Below are 20,410 nucleotides of genomic sequence, written 5' to 3' on the forward strand. Positions count from 1 at the left end.
TAAAACATTTTGGTTGTCGACCATAAAAACAATTTCATAACATCACTTATTCATGTACCCAGATCAACCCTTAACGAAAATGCATAAGAATATTCCCAGTAGGGAGTTTGTGACATTTAATAGTAATTATAATGTAATTGTAATTCTATAAGAGCCTAATAATTATTCTACAGTTATTTTTAGTAAATATTATTTCCTGTACTGTCATTTTAAAACGTTCCTGTCGTGTCTATATTTCAAATCCTTCTAAAATATATCAAGGCAATTACAGTCCCTTTATTTCAAACTGCAGTGAGTGTGATTTGTGTTCACTTAACTCTCCGATGGGGGGAAGGCTCTTTCATAAGTGGAGCCTATCACGTCTTGCGTCTCCATCAGACACACCTCCAAAATATGACCACTTATAAAATGTATATATCATAGGATAGAAAACGGAGCGTGTATTTGAGTCACTAGTAGCGACCAGACAATCACCTATTCTGGTAATTAAAAAAAGTTTATATGTCTCACTAGTCTAATGACACCGAGTGAGGGATGTTTTATATCTTACATTATAATCTCTGACCGACCGAGATACGGAATTTTAAAGTTTGTGGCATGGCAGTGCGCTGTGAGTAGTAGGGGAGGATAACAGTCCAAACTCTGCTGTTTTGTGTTTGTTTTGTTTTTTTATTGTACATGCACCTATTCAACTGGACGCAAGAGCGGAGCCGTATGACATTACGCACAGACCGGGAGCGGGGCTGCAAATGGGCGGCATAGGTGGCAACCTTTACCTCAGCATGTTGAATGGGACTGAAACGCAAACTTTCGGGAAGAACACCGACATCAGCAGTCACCTCCACCGCGGCGGCAAGGATCTAGCCGAGTTTAAAATGGGGATTCAGGACGCGAGGTTTTACTACCCAGACTCTGTTCAAAGCGGACAGGACGCTCTGGCTCTGCCGTACCACTCAGACCAGGCGGTGGGAGGGTACGGAGCGCAGCCCGGGAGGTTTTACGCACAGACCCTCAGCAGTTGTCCGTACGGCGGCGTGCGGTCGCCGCCAAGAAGTGGAGCTGTGCAGGGTTTCATCCCGACGACAGGAGACGGGTTTCCTTCAGGCGGTAAAGACTTGTACTCTCCTTCTCCGGAGAATTACCCGGGGAGTTTTCAGCACGGCTACCAGCGGCCGCCTCTCTACCCTTTACCTGGGCTACAGGTGTGCGGGAAGACTCAGGCTCTGCTCAATAACTATCCCCTATGGGCCAAGTTCCACAAGTTCCAAACCGAGATGATAATCACCAAACAGGGGAGGTAAGTCAGACTGACAACTCCAAAAATTCTCACTTATTTTTCCACACAATAATAAAAATTGGTTATTTATTACCGTTCTGATTATTAATATGGCTTCCCACGAAAGGTTTTAGCAGGGAAACTGTTAGAGAAATACATAATTACGCACCGCTGCCCTCTTGGTTTTACTCTTTCTAATTTACTCACAACAGCCTTAGCTTAATGAGGAGCATGCACCGCTACATCACAGTAACCAGCTATGATTTACCTTAAAAGAAAGGTTTTCTGAGAACTAAAAGCACGTTATGCCCCTGTCATGCAGCCTTGCCGTGACAGCCACCTATTGGAGGTCATAGTTGACTTTTGTTTCAGCTCCTGTTTACTACAGGAACACATCACTGGTCAGGTGACTGAGGTGTTGGCACCCTGGGGTTTTTAGTCGGAGACTGTGGAGAATGACCTCTGAACCACATGTCGTTACACTGCTTTTGTTCAAAAGCTGAGTTTAGCTTATTCATTAGGGTATGAATAGAAATTAAACAGGGTAGAATATGCATAATATACTTGGCAATGTATTTGAAATGTATCTCTAGGATGGTGCTGTAGAATTAAAAATACTTTAATTGGCCTAACAAACAAACATATTTTTCTCAGTAAACTCCAATTGGCCTATATGCCCTTTCACGCTTTTTCTTTTGTACAAATTGGAACACATCAAATTTTGCTTTGGGCAAAAGTTGTTCAGGAGCTAGAGAAATTGTGGAGCTAATATCAGTTGCAGGCTGAGTTGCTAGAAAATATCTTGACTCCACTGCTTGACCTCTAAAGTCACAGGGGTCCATTCACTTTAACACAGCAGGGATTTAATCCCACAAAGGAGAGTAATCACTTAAAAATTCACTTCTTTGTAGTGATTAACGTGCTTTTTGTTACTTCTTAGTCCCACTTCGCTACACTACCCGTGTAATTACTTTCCCCAAAGGTAGCCTATTAAATATTTTATATTCTCGAAAAATTTGGAAAAACAGCTCTCTCTCTCGTCCTGTGATTTTAAACATTTATAGGCTCCACAAACTCAAATCAGTGCCAAATCTAACAATTTTAGATGTCTTATCTCTGCTCAGACTGAAAGGGTGTTTAAAAGGACAGAGTGATAAAGTGAGAAATAAACCTCAAAAGCGACATCGACGATAATATTGAAATTGAGATTTTAAAAAACACACGTAAAAGCGTTTCTGAGGCAGGTCTCAGAGCTCCTGACCTGTGAGGGGAAGAGACTGCGCTGCCGGGCCTCTCTGAGGGGTCACCGAGCATTAAGATGCAGTCACGTCGATGAGGATTAATTCACTAATGTGCGACACTTGTGTTTGACAGAAGGTTTCAGGCCATAGGTTTCTCATGGCTCGGATATGTGCACAGAAAACCAGCGCGCTGTCACATAATTGGACACTGATATTTCCAATGGCTTCACTGCTTGTCAGCGGAACCTGCACATTGTTTTAATTAGGTCTAAGTAAATTTATTTTAATTTATAATTCAAAATAATCTCATATTCCTTTTAAAAACTTTTTGCTGTTTTGCCACACTTTTTTTGTGTTTTGCTTTTTTTTAGTTTTAAAACCAGGAGGATTCACAGTTTTAGAGCAAGAATTTAAATTTGCCGGCTGCAAGTTACAGTCTGGCAAAATATTCCACTTTGACCTGCATGCTTTCTTTACTTTCTGGTTCACAGCTGTACCTGCTCTCAGAGCTATTTTGGTGCATGTAAATTGCATTTTTCTTTGAAGTAGTTTCTTAAAATAATTTCTTTACATTTTCTTTATTTTTCTTTTAAACTTGAACAAAAGATTCTCTGTTCCATACTTCACCGGATGTCAACAATATTAGTTATTTGGTTTGGGTGTGTGTAGAATTTGTGAGTGAGGTTTTGTGAAAACAAAGAAAGTTTCAGGTAGTTTGTGTCTCAAATATATTATGCTCCTGTGTGTGTGTGTGTGTGTGTGTGTGTGTGTGTGTGTGTGTGTGTCTGTGCGTGTGCCTTCTAGCATTTGACATAACTAGTCCTGGCAGATTGCTCTGTAGAAATACAGACTGTGGTCAGTACCTATTATCTATCAGATCATGTAATTAAAATACTGAATATATAGAGAGAGAGTTTTATAGTTTGTTATATAGTTTTATATTAACATGTTATTGTCACTGCTGCCACGGCAAAGGAAAGCTAGCACTCAAACGCACACACACTTGCTAGACTTTTCTGCACAAAAGTGTAAATTCTACCCGCAATAACAAAAGGATCCGTGAAAATGGGCGCAGAGGTGTTATCCTTCCACATGAGACAAAAAGCAAATTTCATGTTGTGCAAAAACCACAAACCTCATTTAACGAAAAATTCAAATCCTGATGATGATAATGTTGCCTTTTATCTTAACTCCCTCCCTCACATGTAGACCTGCAAGCATCCAGCACAGTAAGTGATGAAGAGACTTTTTAAAAGCATAACAAAAACTACTGCAAGATTCTGGAGAAGTTGAGCAGAGATGTAGTTTTTTCAATATCACTAGCGAAAGCCTTCTTAAAATTTCATCTTGGGTTCAGGCTCCCACAATAATTTTGCTATGATTTTAGAGAGAAGTCTGAGGGTCTGCAATGTTAATCAAAACCCTGGTATCTATAGGAGAAAGGGTGAAAGAAACTCTAGAGAAAAGTATAGAGATGGGTCAAACACCACTGAGGCTTTAGATAGCCACGCTGAGGAGGTGAGGCACCTTTGAAGTTCAGGAAGTAAAAGACTAGATTCTCTTTTTTTTTCTACTTTCTTCAGCCTGCACTAGACGCTTGGTGTGCAGCCCGACAGATCTCTCAGAAGTTTTGCTCATATATCACACCTGGGCTTTGAAATCTAGAGGCATTTTCATGGGCTGTAGCAAAGGGGAGGCGAATTCATCTGCAATTCTCATGAACTAATCTCAGGTCACCACGTTGATGCCATTTCAGGCCCTGCTCAGCCTGTGTTTGACTCATTATCAAGGCAAAGTTCATCGAGACTACACGAGGATGGGTCGATTTAAACATGGCGTCATTTTCTGTTATCCATGAGGTTGAAACCAATGAATTAAGAAAAAGCAGAAAGAGGCTTTTTAGATGCAAAATAATGGGATTTTCAGAATTAAGTGACTAAAACTGAAAAGAGAAAGTGAAGCTTTTTTCCTCTTTCATCTGTCTTTTCATCTGTCCAATGTGCTGTTCCTACACCTGTGTGTTCGTTTAGATATGAGTCAGGAAGACAAACTTTTCCCTACTGTGGTTTCCAAGAAGCGCATTCATTTAAGGGGGACTTTTTTCTGGAAATAACAATTGAATATTAATTGATTTAATAATGTTGTCCAAACTAAACGTTTTTCCTAGAAGATCTAAAGATTATTACTGACTCACAAATCATGTTAACAAAGTTCTGCTTGACCAGTACAGTGCATGTGTTCTAGGAAGGAGGTAAGAATGACTCAAGTTCTTAACATACAAAGACCTTTCAGGGAAATAATGCAGAGCTACACTTTAGTCTTGGAGGAAGCATGCTCATCTGCTCTCTCTGCTCCACCGACTCCACATTGTAACATGTATCAGTCTGATGTCTGGTAGTTTTTCACAGAGGAAATAATCCTTTGATTTAATCTGCTCCCAAGAATAGTACTGTAGGTACTTAATACAAGGTACTGCTATTACTAGCTGAAGATTAAGTTCCCTCTTAGCAGAAAAGCAGAATTATCATGCTATATATTGACACTTTTATTCTGCTAATATATTTAGTAGTACATAGTCAAAGTTTTAAATGTAGTGTTTTTAATGGACTGCAGCTGCTTAAAACATCATCTGCATTTATACTCATTGAATAATCAAGTTTCTTTCCAAAGTAGGTCTGTCACATTTAGGGAAATTATCACTTCACAGCACCAAGGAAATTAGAGTGGGCATCTTGTCTGTTGTGTCTGGCTACAGACATTTCAACACAACGTAATACAGTAATGTTATGCATGTTAATTATCACGTCAAAGAACAAATTTAAGAATGCAATTTCTCATCACAAGCACGGCAAGGTGTCGTTTTAAGGAATGTTTGGAAGGTCTTGTGTATTAGTTATCTTTACCTCACTCTGTCTGAAAGCAGAAGTGGGCTATTTCAAGGTTTTGACAGTATGAGTAGTCACTTCCTGTTCAGCTGTTAATGTGTGCATATGCAGCTTTTCGCAGAAACATCTAGTGCCAATATTTTCAGATAGCTAAACAAGTGCTTCCTTTTTACCGTATAAATAAGCTCTTCTAATAACTTTAGTGGTTGAGTTCACCTCTTTTTGAGCCGCAGGCCAATCCCTGCTGGCCTCAACGTTTTTATTGAGAGGGTTAACAAAAACACTGAGGGAACTGAAAAAGATACTGGTAATTTGTTAGCCAAATGTGCCTGTTTTCTTGAATATGAGTTTTTTTCAACAAATCCCATGAAAATACCAAAACTAACAAAACAAAACTACTAACAAGTATTGTGTGTGTGTCCAAAGCCTGATATATCTTCTCCCTCTGTGCAAAATAGCTCCATTGTTGTCCAAAACTGTTCACACATCAGTGAGCCACAATGCTGCACTGGGTGACATGTTTCTTCAACACCATGAACACACACACTGTAGTTTATTTTGACTCAATCCCACATACACTGTCCTGCTGCCGGAAATACTAACTAGAGCAACAAATGTGTTAATCCACTGATGAAAATAGTCTCCAACAAATGCACCATGCACCATTTCCTCCTGTCTGAGTAGCATTTGCTAAATTCTACAGTGAGCAGCTGTTTAAGGAAATTACTGATATATATTTGGGACCTAAACATTTAACATGTCATAGACAATGTAGAGATGTCTGAAAGTAGTGAGAAACAGAGTAAAACATTTTTGGTTTTGGTATTTTCATTGGATTTGTTGACGATTAGAAAAATAAAGAATAACACCAGCCTTATCATTTATGAGGTATGAAGCATCAGATGACATACTACACTACAAAATTTAAATTTTAACATGTCTAGTCATTCAAGTCAATACAGATGCAAGAGAGTCTGTGTTGCAAGAGTGCTTGTGTCCGGCAGCAGCTGTAGACTGGCATGTTTTCGTCACAGATGATCAGGCGTACACACGGTGACAAAAACTGGACCTGAACTCCTGTCCGGATGAATCAGCGGGTGCAGCGCGCTCATGTAGAAAAGTCCTCTCCCCGGTGAATATCCAGTTCCTCTTCTCCTCTCAAGCTTCTGCCATGCATCCCCAGGACAAACCCTCCACCCCACCCTCCCTTCACTCCACCCTCTGCTCTTTCCTTTTCCCTTTCTCTAACCTCCGTTTCCCCCCCGCGGTTTCCCCTCCTGCGCCCTCTGTCTACACAAACCCAACCTCCTCCCCCTTCCTCTCTCCCCAACATCCACACAGTTTATTTTGATTTTTTAAAATGTCACCACCAGCGGTACTGTCTCTGTTTTACTGGCTGGTTCACCACATTTTTCTGTTTCTATGGTATTTTGTCAGAAAAAAAGACTATTGTTATGAGTATTCATGTGCGTGTACTCCTGGATCAGGCTGAGGGAGCGCCAGCCGTTTGTCATTACTGTCAAGTTTCCAATGAATCAGAGTGGCACACTGGCAGGTTGGTTAGGGAGTCTGTCTGGTAGGTGCATAGCTGCAGGTTTGATTCCCACTTGTGTCGAAGTAAGCATGTATTTGTGTATCCATCTACTGCAAAAGCACTTTCTGAAATGCAACAGAGAGAGCTGTGTTACTTGTGGTTGTAACTGTCAAACTGTAGTCAGAAAGCAGCAGAACTACTGTACACTTCATTACCATCCCGCCACCACACTGACAATACCTGCACGCTAACATGTGTTTTGTGTTTTCAGCGTCTCTCGGGTTAACTCTTTACGTAGACGCCCCCGCATGCAAATACCCCTGTGTTGTGTTTTCTATGGTTTCTCCCCTTGCTGAGTTCTGATTTCCTATAAAAGGCTCTAGTATAGGTGAATTGACAATATCAGCGTAGCAAAAACGATAACTACCTATCTACTTTCTAGATTGCTCTCAAACCGTGTTGGTGGATTGATCCATTCATATGCTGAATGACTGAGTTTCTTTTTTCACTTGTATTAAACACTGCAGTGGAAGAAGAGCCCTTTCACCTGTTCTTTGCGAGCCTCCAAAGAGCTGCTGCCGCTATTTAGTTTCACCCGAGAACTATGATTGATTGTTCTCCCCGCGTAGCCAGAAAGACCCAACTGGGACGCTCATGACAGGGTTTTGTCTTACCAATGAAGGGTAAGAAGAGTGTGTATGTGCTTGTGTGTGTGTGTGTGTGTGCTCAGTCCACATGCATTCACCATTTAAAGACACAATCCAGAATATATTTGACCATGTAAATGTTTCATCACATACATTCTTGAAAAGTCTGACTTGTGGAGCTTCAAAATTCAAAGAAACATTTTTTTTTTTAAATTAATGCAAACATTTACAAGCAATTGTTGACATTTGCCATCCAATTTCTTCATTTTAATAATGCTAATATATAGTGTAAAGAATATTAATACAGAGCAGCATTAATACATTTCTAAGTGTGGGGCTGGGTATTAACACCTAGTGTCACCATGAGCTCTTGTAGAAATAATGACAGCACTTAATAACAACATTTGTCCTATCCTGCATGAAACTTCATGAAGTCATTGTGTTGGGGAAATATATTTTTAATGAAATTGAATAAAGTGTTTTTTGCCGTACATCCTCATCAACAATGATGGGCCCTCCAGGTGTCCCCCTAGCTTGCTAACAGTAGCCTCGAACTCATTGTCTCTTTACACACCTCACTTGTTTTCACACCACTAAATGGCCAAACTGCTTCAGGGAGGACACACTGAATTTAAATGAGATAAATTTCCATCCAGATAACCGTTTTTGTTGTTTACCTAAACTTCACAGCCAAAATGTAGGATTGTCTCTTCTACAATTGCTTTATGGGTTTCAGACTGAATAATTATTGTAAGGTTAACCTTTGTTTTTGACCAAGAGCACTGTGCTTTAGTGTATTTGTAGCGGGGGATCATAAACTGTAGACTTAAGATCTTATCTATTTGTTCCACCCACACCACAGTGTTTTAGAAAAAAGAAAAGAAGAGGGCGTTTCTGAAAAAGACATATTTTTTTCCTTTTTGTGTACAGTCTTTGCACTCTTCTGTGACTAATTTAAGCCATGCAGCGTATAAAACACAGTAATGGCTTCCATACTTCTAAATTCCTTCAATTCATTTGTATTAAAAGAAAACATTTAAAAATAACAATGCGCTTTTATTCAACCTCAATTTAAAAACAAGGAGTTATGCTGCAAACATTTTCCAGGCAGGTCGTGCAGTTTAAAATAAAACTCAAACACTTTTCACATTGATCTAATTAAAGGAACGCCCATCACTCATTACAAATGCTCCACAGCCTCAGGTGCTGTTGGCCCATGTAAAACAGCTGTGCAAAATGTCGCACCAACTACCCACTGGTGATTTCATATTGACCCAGACTGCAGTGCGGGACCTCCAGGTCTGAAAAGTGAAGCCAATAAGGAAGTGCCATAAACATTTCTTTCTAAAGGTCAGCAGGGGGCGACTTCACTGGTTGCAAAAATAAATCTGTTTGCATTGGAGTCTATGACAAAATCACCCTACTTATGACTTAATTTATTACCTGAGTAAACACTTTCCTAAGGAGAATATGGTCTCAATTACTAGATGTGCATTTTATAAATTATGGTCCCATTTAGAGTAAAATAGATAACTGTAACATTTTGGTTGCCTAGAAATGTTTTGATAGCATTTGGTTGCAATTTGTCTGTGGTCTGCTGTTCCTTTTTTGCAGTTAATATCACAGTTAAAGTAAATTACAGATTCACCTTACTAAACAAGCCAGCTGGCTCCACCCTCCTCTCGTCCAAATATGGTCACTGTTAGTTGCAAAAAACCCAAGATGTCAATTGCCAAAATGCCAAACCTGAGGCTTTAAACAAAACAATGGTTGACGTCCATTTCTTTTATACAGTCTATGAGCATGACCAACACATTGACATTTTTAGCTTTTTGTGAAATATTTCCTAAATGTAATTACTGCAAGATGATGCAGCTGTGTTTAAAAACTGTCAAAATTTTCATTTTCATTTTCACATTCATATGGTGATGTGTTTACAGAGCTGTACGCTGTTTAATGTAAAATGGGACCTTCTATGCAGGGTTAGTAATCCTGAGGCAGTAAGTGCTCCTTTGTCAACACTACATGCAATGTTTAGAGTATACATGAATATGCCACTGTAGACTGTCAGTATCTGTGAGTTTGTGGTTTTATGTCTTCATGTTTTATATGTACCTTTTTCTTTCGATGAAACCACCCCTGGGCTGTGGTGCCCAGGGAAGCCCTGACCTCCCGGTTACCTCGTCTCACTGCAGCCTTGTGTGATCAAAATAAGTTCAATATGTAAAGCTCCAGCAATCAGGAGCAGCTCCTGGGGCATCTTTTATTAACAGCAGCATTAAATATTCACCTACACTCATCCCCCCCGTCAGCCATCCCCTCCTCTTCTCGTCCATTACAACTACTCTTGATTCTTCAGGAAGCGTCTTGAAGTCATGAGGTCCAAATAGGAATCACAGAATTGTCTTACTTCCATACATTATTGAATTTAAAGAGCTCTTGTAATATCTTCATTCACACCAATTGATTCTTTTTGTATTTGATATGAAGTATGACTTTAATTTTTTATTTTTTTTTTGGAAATGTTTCCCGTCTTAGAAATATGCAGTTGGTTGGGGGAAGAGAGAACTCACCCTGAGACAAACTGGATAAATTAACCTTTATAGTCTAGAAAAAGTCTGTGTTCATCAATAGCACTTTACTAATTTATACTTTATAAAGTATTACACACTATATAGGTCAAATCATCTAGGTAGTACTCATACATGAATTTATATCCCCAGATAAGCACATATACTTTCAGCATTTGTTATTTTTCTGCTGCCACAAATTTAATCTGTTCCTCATCTGTTTACAGTTTCAGTACATCAGTTGTTTGTACTGCATTTAAAAACTGCTAACTCTTATAAACACGAAATTGAAAGAAACTTTTCAGCCATATGAGGATGTTTTTCTTTGCAGTTTCAAAAGAGTATAGATATATGCAGAAAAAAAAAATACTTAAACAATGATTAACCATGTTTTACCCTGTGTGCTTATCTAGGAGGATGTTCCCCTTCCTGAGCTTCAACATTAGTGTTCTGGATCCTTCTGCCCACTATAACGTCTATGTGGACGTGGTTCTGGCTGATCAGCACCACTGGAGGTACCAGGGCGGCAAGTGGGTCCAGTGTGGGAAAGCGGAGGGTAACATGCCAGGTACATTTCAAATCATAACACATAATAAAAACCAAAGTAATGGATAATATTTTCTTTTTCTATTGCTGCTGAAACATTTCCATGATCACAGAACATAATTTACATTCAAATACACTAACAGTGGTTCAAAAACATTTTCACACCAAGGACCTCTAAACACACAGAAATTAGACCACAGAGCCCCATCTGATAAGATTTTTTACTTTTATTTTTTATTATAGAAAGTTTATATGAAACCGTGACCAAAATAGTCACACAGTCTGTCATTGTGTTACTTACAGATAGAATTATAGTGAAAATATCCCTTTTTGCTGGGGATCCCTGGGCTTTGAGAAGCCCTACACTAAAACTAAAGAGTGCTACAGTGGGTATTAGAAAATTACTTTAAAAGTACTGATTTACATTATTTTAATAACTAAAATTGATTTGGACTGTGTTCCAAAAGCAAGTTTTATTTATAAACTAAACTGAATACAACCATCTCAACAACGGAAAAGATTAGAGAGCAGATATAAAAAGCAGTGATGGAAAGTAACTACGTAGGCCTACAGTATTTCTATTTACAATTTAAACATCTACTCCACTATATTTTAGAAGCAAATGTTGTACCCAGCTGCACATAAAGTTGTTAATATAAGTCCCATCTTTACCAGCTGCAACAATAAATAAAAACATTAAGTAGCACCTTCCTACTCTCAAAGCACATTCACCCGATTTACACACATTCATGCAGGCTACTGGTTGCAGAGGCTACCGTGCAAGGTGCCAACTGCTCATTAGAAACAGAAACTAAATTCACACACACTCACACGCCAACGGCACAGCCATTGGGTCGCAATTTGGGGTTCAGAATCTTGCCTAAGGACACTAAGATATGCAGACTGATCGAACCGCCGACCTTCTGATTAGCTCCACCTCTTGTGCCCCGACTTTAAGTGCATTTTAATACTTTTGTATTTTCACTCAAAAACATTTTGAATGCATGACTTGTAACAAAGTATTTTTTTCACTGTGGGATTGCTATTTTTACTAAAGTAAAAGATCTGAGTACTTCTTCAGCCACTGATTTAAAGTGTCTCCTGCTTACATCTTTTTCCTCTTTCCCTCATTTTGTGTCCTATGATTTGAAGTGATGATTAGTAGAACATGCAGTTTATTGAATTTAGAGAGCCACCTTTTCCTGCTACTTGGACTGGCCAATATGCAAAGTTGCTCACATTGTTTCCCAATCTTTTTAAAGAATACATAGCCCAAATATTATATTTTTTTTATTTAAGACACTTACCCTCAGAAGGCATAGTCCATGAAGGACAAAAAAGTGCATTCTCACATTTCTTCCTGGTGCTTCCAATCGTAAATTCTGTTGATGATCAAGCATAAACCGTGGTCAATCAATGAGCTGGAGGCAGGTCTTTAGCTCAGTGCGTGCAACATGGAAGCTCTTCAGGAAGTGGTTTATTTAGCAATACTGTAGCAAACCTACATGCAGAAGTAATAGAGGTTTTTGTGGACATTTAGATATTGCTTTTGCTGTAGTTGAAGTCAGCAGCGTTATCGTACATTCTGCAGGGAGTGAGTAAACCATACATGAAGAATGCATATTTGAATGAGCTATTGGCTGCAACTCTGTACAAGTTTAATGAAGAGTTTAAGAACTTTTGTTATGTTGGTCCATCAACTGCTTTATTAGCTTTATCAAACACAATATTTATAGCCATTCTTCTAAATTTAATAAAGCATATACAGTATCTCCATTGGTAACTTTTGAAAAATCATGAAGGGATGCTTCTTTAAGGTCACTGAACACAAAATTTGAGTGAGATTGCTCACATGCCTGGTCCCACTTTAACAACATCTTTGTTTTGTCTTCTATTTGAACTCCCTCTAATTATTCAAATTGGTCACCTTCCTTCACTCTTGTCCCCAATATATAAGTGTTCATTTTAAAACCCCATTTTTCCTTTTTTTTTGGAAGAAGTTGTTTGGGTTCATGGAAAGAAACATTTGATTGCATTTGACTGTTCTATCCTTCCAGTTTGCACTTCTGGAAACAACCTGGAAATCTGCTTCCATCCATGTCTCTTAATCCCTGTGCTCTTATACTCCATTTGCTCATTATTTGTTCCTGTTCACACCATAGGAGAAAAAAAAGAACAAAAAAAAACCAAGACGACATTTTCTGTGTGATTGATGATAGACTAACCACAATTATATAAATGAGAGAAAGTACAAGGTGTTGTCACACATGTGCCAGGTGTTGTGAAAAGGTGACTGTTGATGTGCTACTGTTGTGGAAACTGTGGTGAAACAACTTTACTCAATTAGATTTAATATTGCACTTATGTGGTGTGCTCGTAGAAGGTTAGCAGGTCATTGTGGTAACGTTGTGAAAAATCATGACACTGAGATTGTATCCTGCAATAAGAACAAACAAACAATTCATCCCTGTTAGCAGAAAATAGTTGCTTATTTCAAACAAGGAAGTGTTTTTTATGTAAAATATGATTTTTTGAATGTCTTTTACAGTAGCTTCTCACCCACCCACTTATTAAGTAATCACGTAAAAGTGATTTATTTTTTCGGCCTTGCACAAATATTGTCAACCAGTAACATCCACAAGATCTACAGCTATTGATATTGCATGTTGAATGATATATATTTATTTATTTAACTGTCCATTATGCTGTGAATACAGTGAAAAGTTGGTTGCAAAACATTTTTTTGCAATAAATCTAACAAGAGCGGCAGTAGTTAAAAGCTAAACTGGTCTTTTCTCTCCTCATCTCCTTTTCACCTAAAAGATAATGAATGAGCAGAGAGATTCAATTGACAAATGTGTGTTAATGGGGGATTCATTCTGTCTCATACTTCACTCTGGTTGCATACATTGTATTATATGGACCATCTATAGCATTTGAATGAACATGCAGGTTTTTAGATATGGCTAATGTTAGATTCATGCATGATAAAGTATAATTAAAATGGTTTTAGTAATTTTCTAGGCATGATAGGAAGGGAAATACTTACTACTAAATAAATTATAAATAATGCTCATGGTGTGCTTTTTCAATCTATAGGGAACAGGATGTACATGCACCCCGACTCTCCCAACACAGGAGCTCACTGGATGAGACAAGAAGTGTCTTTCAGCAAACTCAAGCTCACCAACAACAAGGGCAGCACCAATAACGTGGCACAGGTACTGCCCCTTTCTGTTCTCTGCTTTTGACTTTTTGTCTGCCCACATTTCCATCTCTGCATGTCTGTGTATTTGCAAAAGTGTGTTTTCAGTGACTGAGACTGTTTCAACAACAAAATCCAGCCATCACATTAAAAGCATCTGTTGCATTAATCTTTTAAAATATACAAATAAATTTTTTTGTTTGTTTCATTTTCCACATCACATCAGAGCTCTAAGAATTATATAATATATCTGCACACATATCTCCAGTTTGAATCAGGCCAAGGACCTTAGTTCTCTCTCTCTGCCCTCACATTTCCTGTCTGATTCTCTGTTTTCTTTAAGATAAAGGCATACAGTCTTAAAAAAAAAATTTGGCGTAAAAATTGCGTAATTATACTAGATATTAGATTGTCATTGACCCTCTCCTGGCCTGTCTCTCCTCTGCAGATGATAGTGCTCCAGTCTCTCCATAAGTACCAGCCTCGCCTTCATATTGTGGAGGTTAAAGAGGACGGCTCTGAGGATCCCTTCCTCACATCCAAAGCTCAGACCTTCATCTTCCCGGAGACTCAGTTCATTGCTGTCACTGCTTATCAGAACGCAGATGTAAGTCACATTAATCACAGGAAAGTAGTTTTGTGTGTAAAAAATAGATTTTAAATGGCATGAAGCCTTAAAAAAAACTTGCTTTTACTTGCAAATTATGTTCATACCCAGGTCAGTTTTCTTATATACTTATAATTTACTTCCTTTTTAATCAAACCGATTTGGACAAAGCCTGAGATGAAATTTTAAATTGTGTTCCCACTGACCTTGTTTCCTAATTTTTGTTGTGTTTTGGAGCAAACAGAATGGATCTGTTACTTTATTACAATAATGAGGTCTAGAGTTCAAGGATTCATGTCAGAGCCATGTTTCAGCTTTGGTTAATGCATGCATCCAATAGTTACACACACTAATTTGCATTGCAAGAATAGCATTACTATAGCATTACAGTAGATAAGTTAAACTATGTGTCATCTCACCTTATCTGACCTGAGTACTGTAGATATGTGTATATATATCTACATCTATATATATGTATAGATATAGACATATAAATATATACAGTAGATGTGTCTGCGCACTCTGTGGTTCAACCGATGAACTCTTTCAAAGCCAAGAAAAGAAATGGTATATTTTCTTCTTTTAATTATTAGTCAGTGACCTCCTCTCTTTCTGCTCTCTTGTTTCTCTTAATGGTTGCTAACTCCTTCTCTTTTTCCAATGCCTACATTCTCTCATTGCCCTCCTCCTGTTCCTTACACAGATCACTCAGCTGAAAATAGACCATAACCCCTTCGCTAAAGGTTTCCGCGACAATTATGACACGTAAGTAATCTATAAAAAAAAGCTGTTTCGATATTAAAACTGAGAAAAAAAGAGTGGGTAAAGAACACATCTTTATGTGAACCTTGCATTTGATCACCATTAATAGTGAGACTGGATCACTGCTGGTACTTAAATGTTCCTTTTAATATTGGAATAGATGCAATTACTGTGCTGCTCGAGCAGGCTGCAGTGAAAGGGTGTGAGGGGCTGTGAGATGTTTGATAGATAGTTTGAGGTTTGGGCAGGAAATAACACCTTCTTTTTTCTTTTCTTCTCACACTCTTCGCTTCCCCTCCTCCTGCCTAGGCTGTACGCTCCTCCCGACTCTGATCGCTTCACCCCCTCCCCTACAGAGAGCCAGCAGCTGCTGCCAGGGAGCTGTTACCCCCAAGGCTACCTCTCTGAGCAGTACATGAGCCCCCTGCCCCAGAGCCGCTTCTATGGCCGCGAGCCTATTGGTATGGGTCAGCAGCACAAAGACCCATCCTCCAGCCCTGGTCCTCACAGCCGCTGGTATCTGCCTCCTCAGCAGGGTGTGGCCCCCAATCGCCTCGACTTCACTTCCTCTTATGATGGTGACTTCTCTGGAAATGGTTTCTACAAGCCTTTCCCCTTGCAGACATCCACACACCATGCCCTCAGCTACTACCCAGACCATCCTTTTGCATCTTCCAGCGTGTCTGTATCAGGAGCCACCTCAGCGGGCTGGACCACCAGCCGGCCCACCCCTCAGTACCTCAGCCACCCAAGCAAGCCTGGCCCCAGCCTGGGCTGGTTTAGACCCATATCATCCTCCTCTTCCTCCTCATCTTCTTCCACATCACCTGGCAACCCCAGGCTGCACCCTCCCTCGCTCCTAGAGCCTCTGCAGTCACCCCTGCTGCAGGACAAGGCCAAAGACACTGTGGAGGTGGTGGGAGACGACCCCTGGCTCGAACCTCCCTCTGTGAAATCAGCGGCCTCAGCTGACTCAGGCCTGTTTGAGGGCGGTGTGGGGGACAACAAAAAGAGGAGGGTGTCTCCCTACACGTCCAGCACTGAAAACTCCCCACCCCCGCGCAGTGGAGAGGTCTGTGAGAAGGACACCAACAGCGATGCAGATTACTATGGCTATTACACCCACTGATGACCTCACACATCACCGCAATTGCCACAGTCTCTCCCAGCGTCTTCCCACACCGCCCTCATGGACACGTATTGGTCTGTCCAGTCAGGTCATGACTAAGGGCTGGAACAGTCTCTGTTTTTGCTGCAGACAAATACCCGAACCACATAACAGAACATGCAGCCTCATCTACTGTCACATCAGTCCACGCAGTCTATAAAGTCTCCTCTTAAAGTGTCAAACGATTACAGGAGGAACTTTCAAGGTTACTGTTAAAGTTAGTGTTGAACAGAAGTGGTTGTGACTGCCCTAAAGTCACATAAACACCATACAGACAAACAGACCTGTGACTTAAGCCTTTGAAACATCTGGAGATTTGGGGAGAAAAAATGATCTGCATATCTTCTTGCTGACAGACGCCTGCAGGAATTGTCTGTTCTCACTGCATCAAACACCCTCTCTGTCTCTTTTGCTCTGTCTTGCTCTTGTTCTGTCTCTTCCTTCTCACCCTCAGCCATTCACACATACTCTCACAATATGGTCACGTTCATTTCCCCTGATGATTCTAAACAGAAATTACATTTCACACACTCTCCTCCCCAATATATTTTTAGAGTAGCTCCCACAAGTGGCAACGGAGGAGAGTTGCGGGTCTTTGTGTCTGAGCAAACCAATGTCAGGAGGTTAAGAGAGCTTAGCAAGCACATGCTCTGAAGTACACTTGCTCTGTTCAGCTAGGACAACCTGTTTGTTTATGTGTGTGTGTGTGTGTGTGTGTGTTAATGTAAAGTAAATCAGAAACCACCAGCATGAAGTGGCTGAGGGAGGCTGTTGAAAATTGCAAGGAGGCAGTTTTTGTTTTTTTTTCTTAAATAAAATTAATTGATTTAACCGAGGCTCAAAAAGGCTAAATAACAACAACAAAAGGGTGTGTGTCTATATAGCGGTAGCAGAAAAGCATTATGAACACAAGCCCTAAAAGCCTTTTCGGACACATCATGACAACAGCACTACTGTGATCTGAAACCAAATATTTGCAATGGCATGCGACAGCTTTTCAATGAGCAAAGTGGTCAACGCAGTGAATGAGTTTGCTCAAATATTAATAGGGACAATTCTGTCCTCCCAAAATACTGGTATGCAAAATCTTTCTTTGTTTAAAAATGGCTATTGGTGAGAAATTCAAATTGGCTCCCTTCTCACCTCCACACAGCTGGCCAATCACAGCATGAAGTGGGTGTGTATGCCAGATGTAACTTACGTTGTAAAGGTGTAGGGGGGGTTCTGAAATTTTTCAACCACCCAAGAAGCAGTTACGATGAAGCATGCTGGCAGCATTAAAGCATGATGGTAGTACTTACTTCACAAACCTTTTGACACAAATCTTTTGAACAAGCTGTTTTGAACTGCCACCCACTGGGATGTCACAAAAAGTAGTAATATTCAGTATCTAACTTTTCTAATTCTGGGTCTGAATCAGGTCTGTAAACTACTAGATGTGACAAAGGAGGGATGCAGCAGTACTAATGGATGAAGAATAATGCTCCTGGAGTAGAGGTGGATGTAGAGCAAATAATGTGAACTGGTGAGAAAACCCTGCTGTGTTAAAGACATTCAGTGGTCAAACTAATTTGTCACAAAAACCCATTTTAAGGTGTAGCTCAAACTCTTCTGTAACATAAGCGTTCAGGTCATTTAAAAACACGTATAGCTTATTTAAAACACTTACATATTAGCACCAGGCGTGAACAAGGACAGCTGGATGCTGCTTGCTTTGATAACAGGCCTCATTTTAACAAAGGCCCAGCCCCCTGCTACAATCAGCCGATGTGAAAACGCTCCTGTCACTACACACAGATAAAGCAATCAATTCCGACGTAACTGGAAAATTGGCAGAGGGAAGTGTGACAGCTTAAAACATACACACACGTACACACTTTACATGGACAAAATGTTGACCACAGTGCAGTATTGAGATTAGACTCCAATCAACGAGTCAAGTTAAATTTGGTTGTTTAAATTACAGAAGGTATGTTTGAGAATACCTAATCCTGGAGTTTCTTCTGCTGTGGTGCTGCCTGGAGGTTTCTTCCCATACAGTAGGAGCAGAGCAACAGTGCTGCAGACGTGCAGCTACAGACATATAAAAAGTGGGTCAATCAGAATGGCAACATGCACCTGTAGGTAAATAGACGAGGCACTGTCACGATAGGAACAGGAAGCACAAAGTGACCAGACAGACACAGAATTTCCCCCCTAGTCTTCGGGCCTATCATGTTGTGACACTGGTTGACAGAGGCCCGGCTCCGAGCCTGGTGACAGAAACAAAGAGTGAGGCTGCAGTCGGCGCTGATCAGAGATCTGCTCCTCATTCCTCACCAGGTGTGCTAATGGCCTCAGACAACACTGGGGGCGACAGACAGGCACTTACTCGGTGCAGTGCAAGGTTACTGAAGTCTTTTCTGAGGAAGAGATGAAATTACTCCCACTTCCATTACTTACTTTTTTATGTCTGAATTTAAATATAAATCTGCACAAATACCCAAAATTAGCTGATGAAAACAGTAACAGTGGTCTATACTGTATATACTATTGTATATTTACTATGCTCTCATTTTAAAGATCTATCTACTATAGTGAGAACAGCCAGACAACAAAAGATTGACATTCAGAGTCAACCTAAGAATATAGTTTGACATTTAGATGAGATTGATGCCACTCTTCAGCCAGGAGATCGTTAGCTTAGCATAAAGACTTGAAGCAGGGGGAAACAGCTAACCTAGCTCGTTAAAAAAATACCCCTGCATGTAGCCCTTCATCAAAGCACAAATAGTCATTTTTGTACTTTTTAAACAAGTAAGAGTGTTAATGTGTGAGCTTAGAGGTGCTGGTAGGCGGGTTTTGTTAGCTTTGGACAGAGCCAGGGCTACGGCCATGTTTGCCTTACTAAGGTTTCACATGTCAAGACAAAATTTAAGCTCTTTTCTGAGCTGATTTTATACAAGCATTGGATAATGACTGGGATTTACACTGGAATTTAAAGACAATCATGATGCATATAGATGTGCATCACTTGGCAAAATGGTCTTAACAATGGTGTAAATGCAAAAAGGACAAACTATTTGACAGTTCACTCCTTTACTTGAACATTTAAATGTCAAAGTAAAATGTTAATGAAGTGTTAATATTATGCTGAAAACAGAACGGATATATATTGTATGATCAACTGATGAAAAAACATGTATGTTGCTTGTGTAACATTTCCAAAAGATGTGCTATTTAATGTTTATGTTGACATCTGGTCAAAAAGGTGATGCTTTTTAATGTACCTTAAAGAAGGTGTACAATGGACAATTCTTGTTTCAAGTGCAATTAAAGGAAAGTAAATTAGTTTAGAATTAATGAGGGCATTGCAAAAACAATGAGAGCAAAGTCTCATGTGATCACTGGCCTGTGGACGGTGTCAGTTATTTATTTTACGTGGTGGTTTGTTATGTGGTTCACTCAGTGATCCTGCACCTACAGGAGTGCAAGATCTCACGTCAAACAGCAGCAGAAAATGCTTTCAGACACCTCAGGGAGGACCCCTGCTGGATATCTCAGCTATTACAAGCCAATGCCTGATGTTTAACCTCTAATACCTCCATTTCCCATGAGTCTGTGTTTCCCTTAAACACACATTTCCCTTAGTAAGAGAATAAGACTGTGTGTGGGAACTGTATTTCCAGAGATTTTACTGTATGATATAGACATTGAGGCATGAATAAGGGAGACAGACTGCGCAAGGTCAAGCAACAAGCATGTTATTTCTTGTGTGTGATCCACGTGCACTGTTTGTGTCAAAGGAGCAATAATAACTCCTTTGACTCTTTCATTAAGAGCTTATAAATTGCGATGCATAAACAAATAAGAGATGACAATTTCTGAAGGGGAAAACTGTTATTTATTAAAGATGGCATAATTGTGTATTGTATGTTGTTTTTTTATTCCTGAAATTAAAGCTTACACATGACAAATCTGTCTGTTTTG

At 39.7% G+C, this 20,410-nt stretch overlaps 1 protein-coding gene across 1 annotated transcript; it reads left to right on the forward strand.

The window, feature by feature from the left end:
- Positions 1–451: 451 nt before the first annotated feature.
- On the forward strand, positions 452–20,397 carry tbx21 (T-box transcription factor 21). The gene is made up of 6 exons (XM_038734915.1): positions 452–1,297; positions 10,567–10,721; positions 13,799–13,920; positions 14,353–14,511; positions 15,215–15,276; positions 15,583–20,397. The coding sequence occupies exons 1-6, from the start codon at positions 750–752 to the stop codon at positions 16,400–16,402; spliced, it is 1,866 nt and encodes a 621-aa protein (XP_038590843.1). The 5' UTR covers positions 452–749; the 3' UTR covers positions 16,403–20,397.
- Positions 20,398–20,410: the final 13 nt, after the last annotated feature.

Source organism: Micropterus salmoides, unplaced genomic scaffold, assembly GCF_014851395.1.
Source record: "Micropterus salmoides isolate LMB-PRFRI ecotype aquatic unplaced genomic scaffold, ASM1485139v1 Ms_hic_scaffold_21, whole genome shotgun sequence".
Classification (NCBI taxonomy): Eukaryota; Metazoa; Chordata; class Actinopteri; order Centrarchiformes; family Centrarchidae; genus Micropterus; species Micropterus salmoides.

What these genes read in the sequence shown, in the direction of transcription:
- tbx21 (XM_038734915.1), top strand. Translation starts at nt 750, where the DNA reads ATGGGCGGCATAGGTGGCAACCTTTACCTCAGCATGTTGAATGGGACT. An exon ending in GCACCAATAACGTGGCACAG is followed by an intron (nt 13,921 to 14,352) that starts GTACTGCCCCTT and finishes TCTCCTCTGCAG; the next exon opens with ATGATAGTGCTCCAGTCTCT. An exon ending in CTGCTTATCAGAACGCAGAT is followed by an intron (nt 14,512 to 15,214) that starts GTAAGTCACATT and finishes TTCCTTACACAG; the next exon opens with ATCACTCAGCTGAAAATAGA.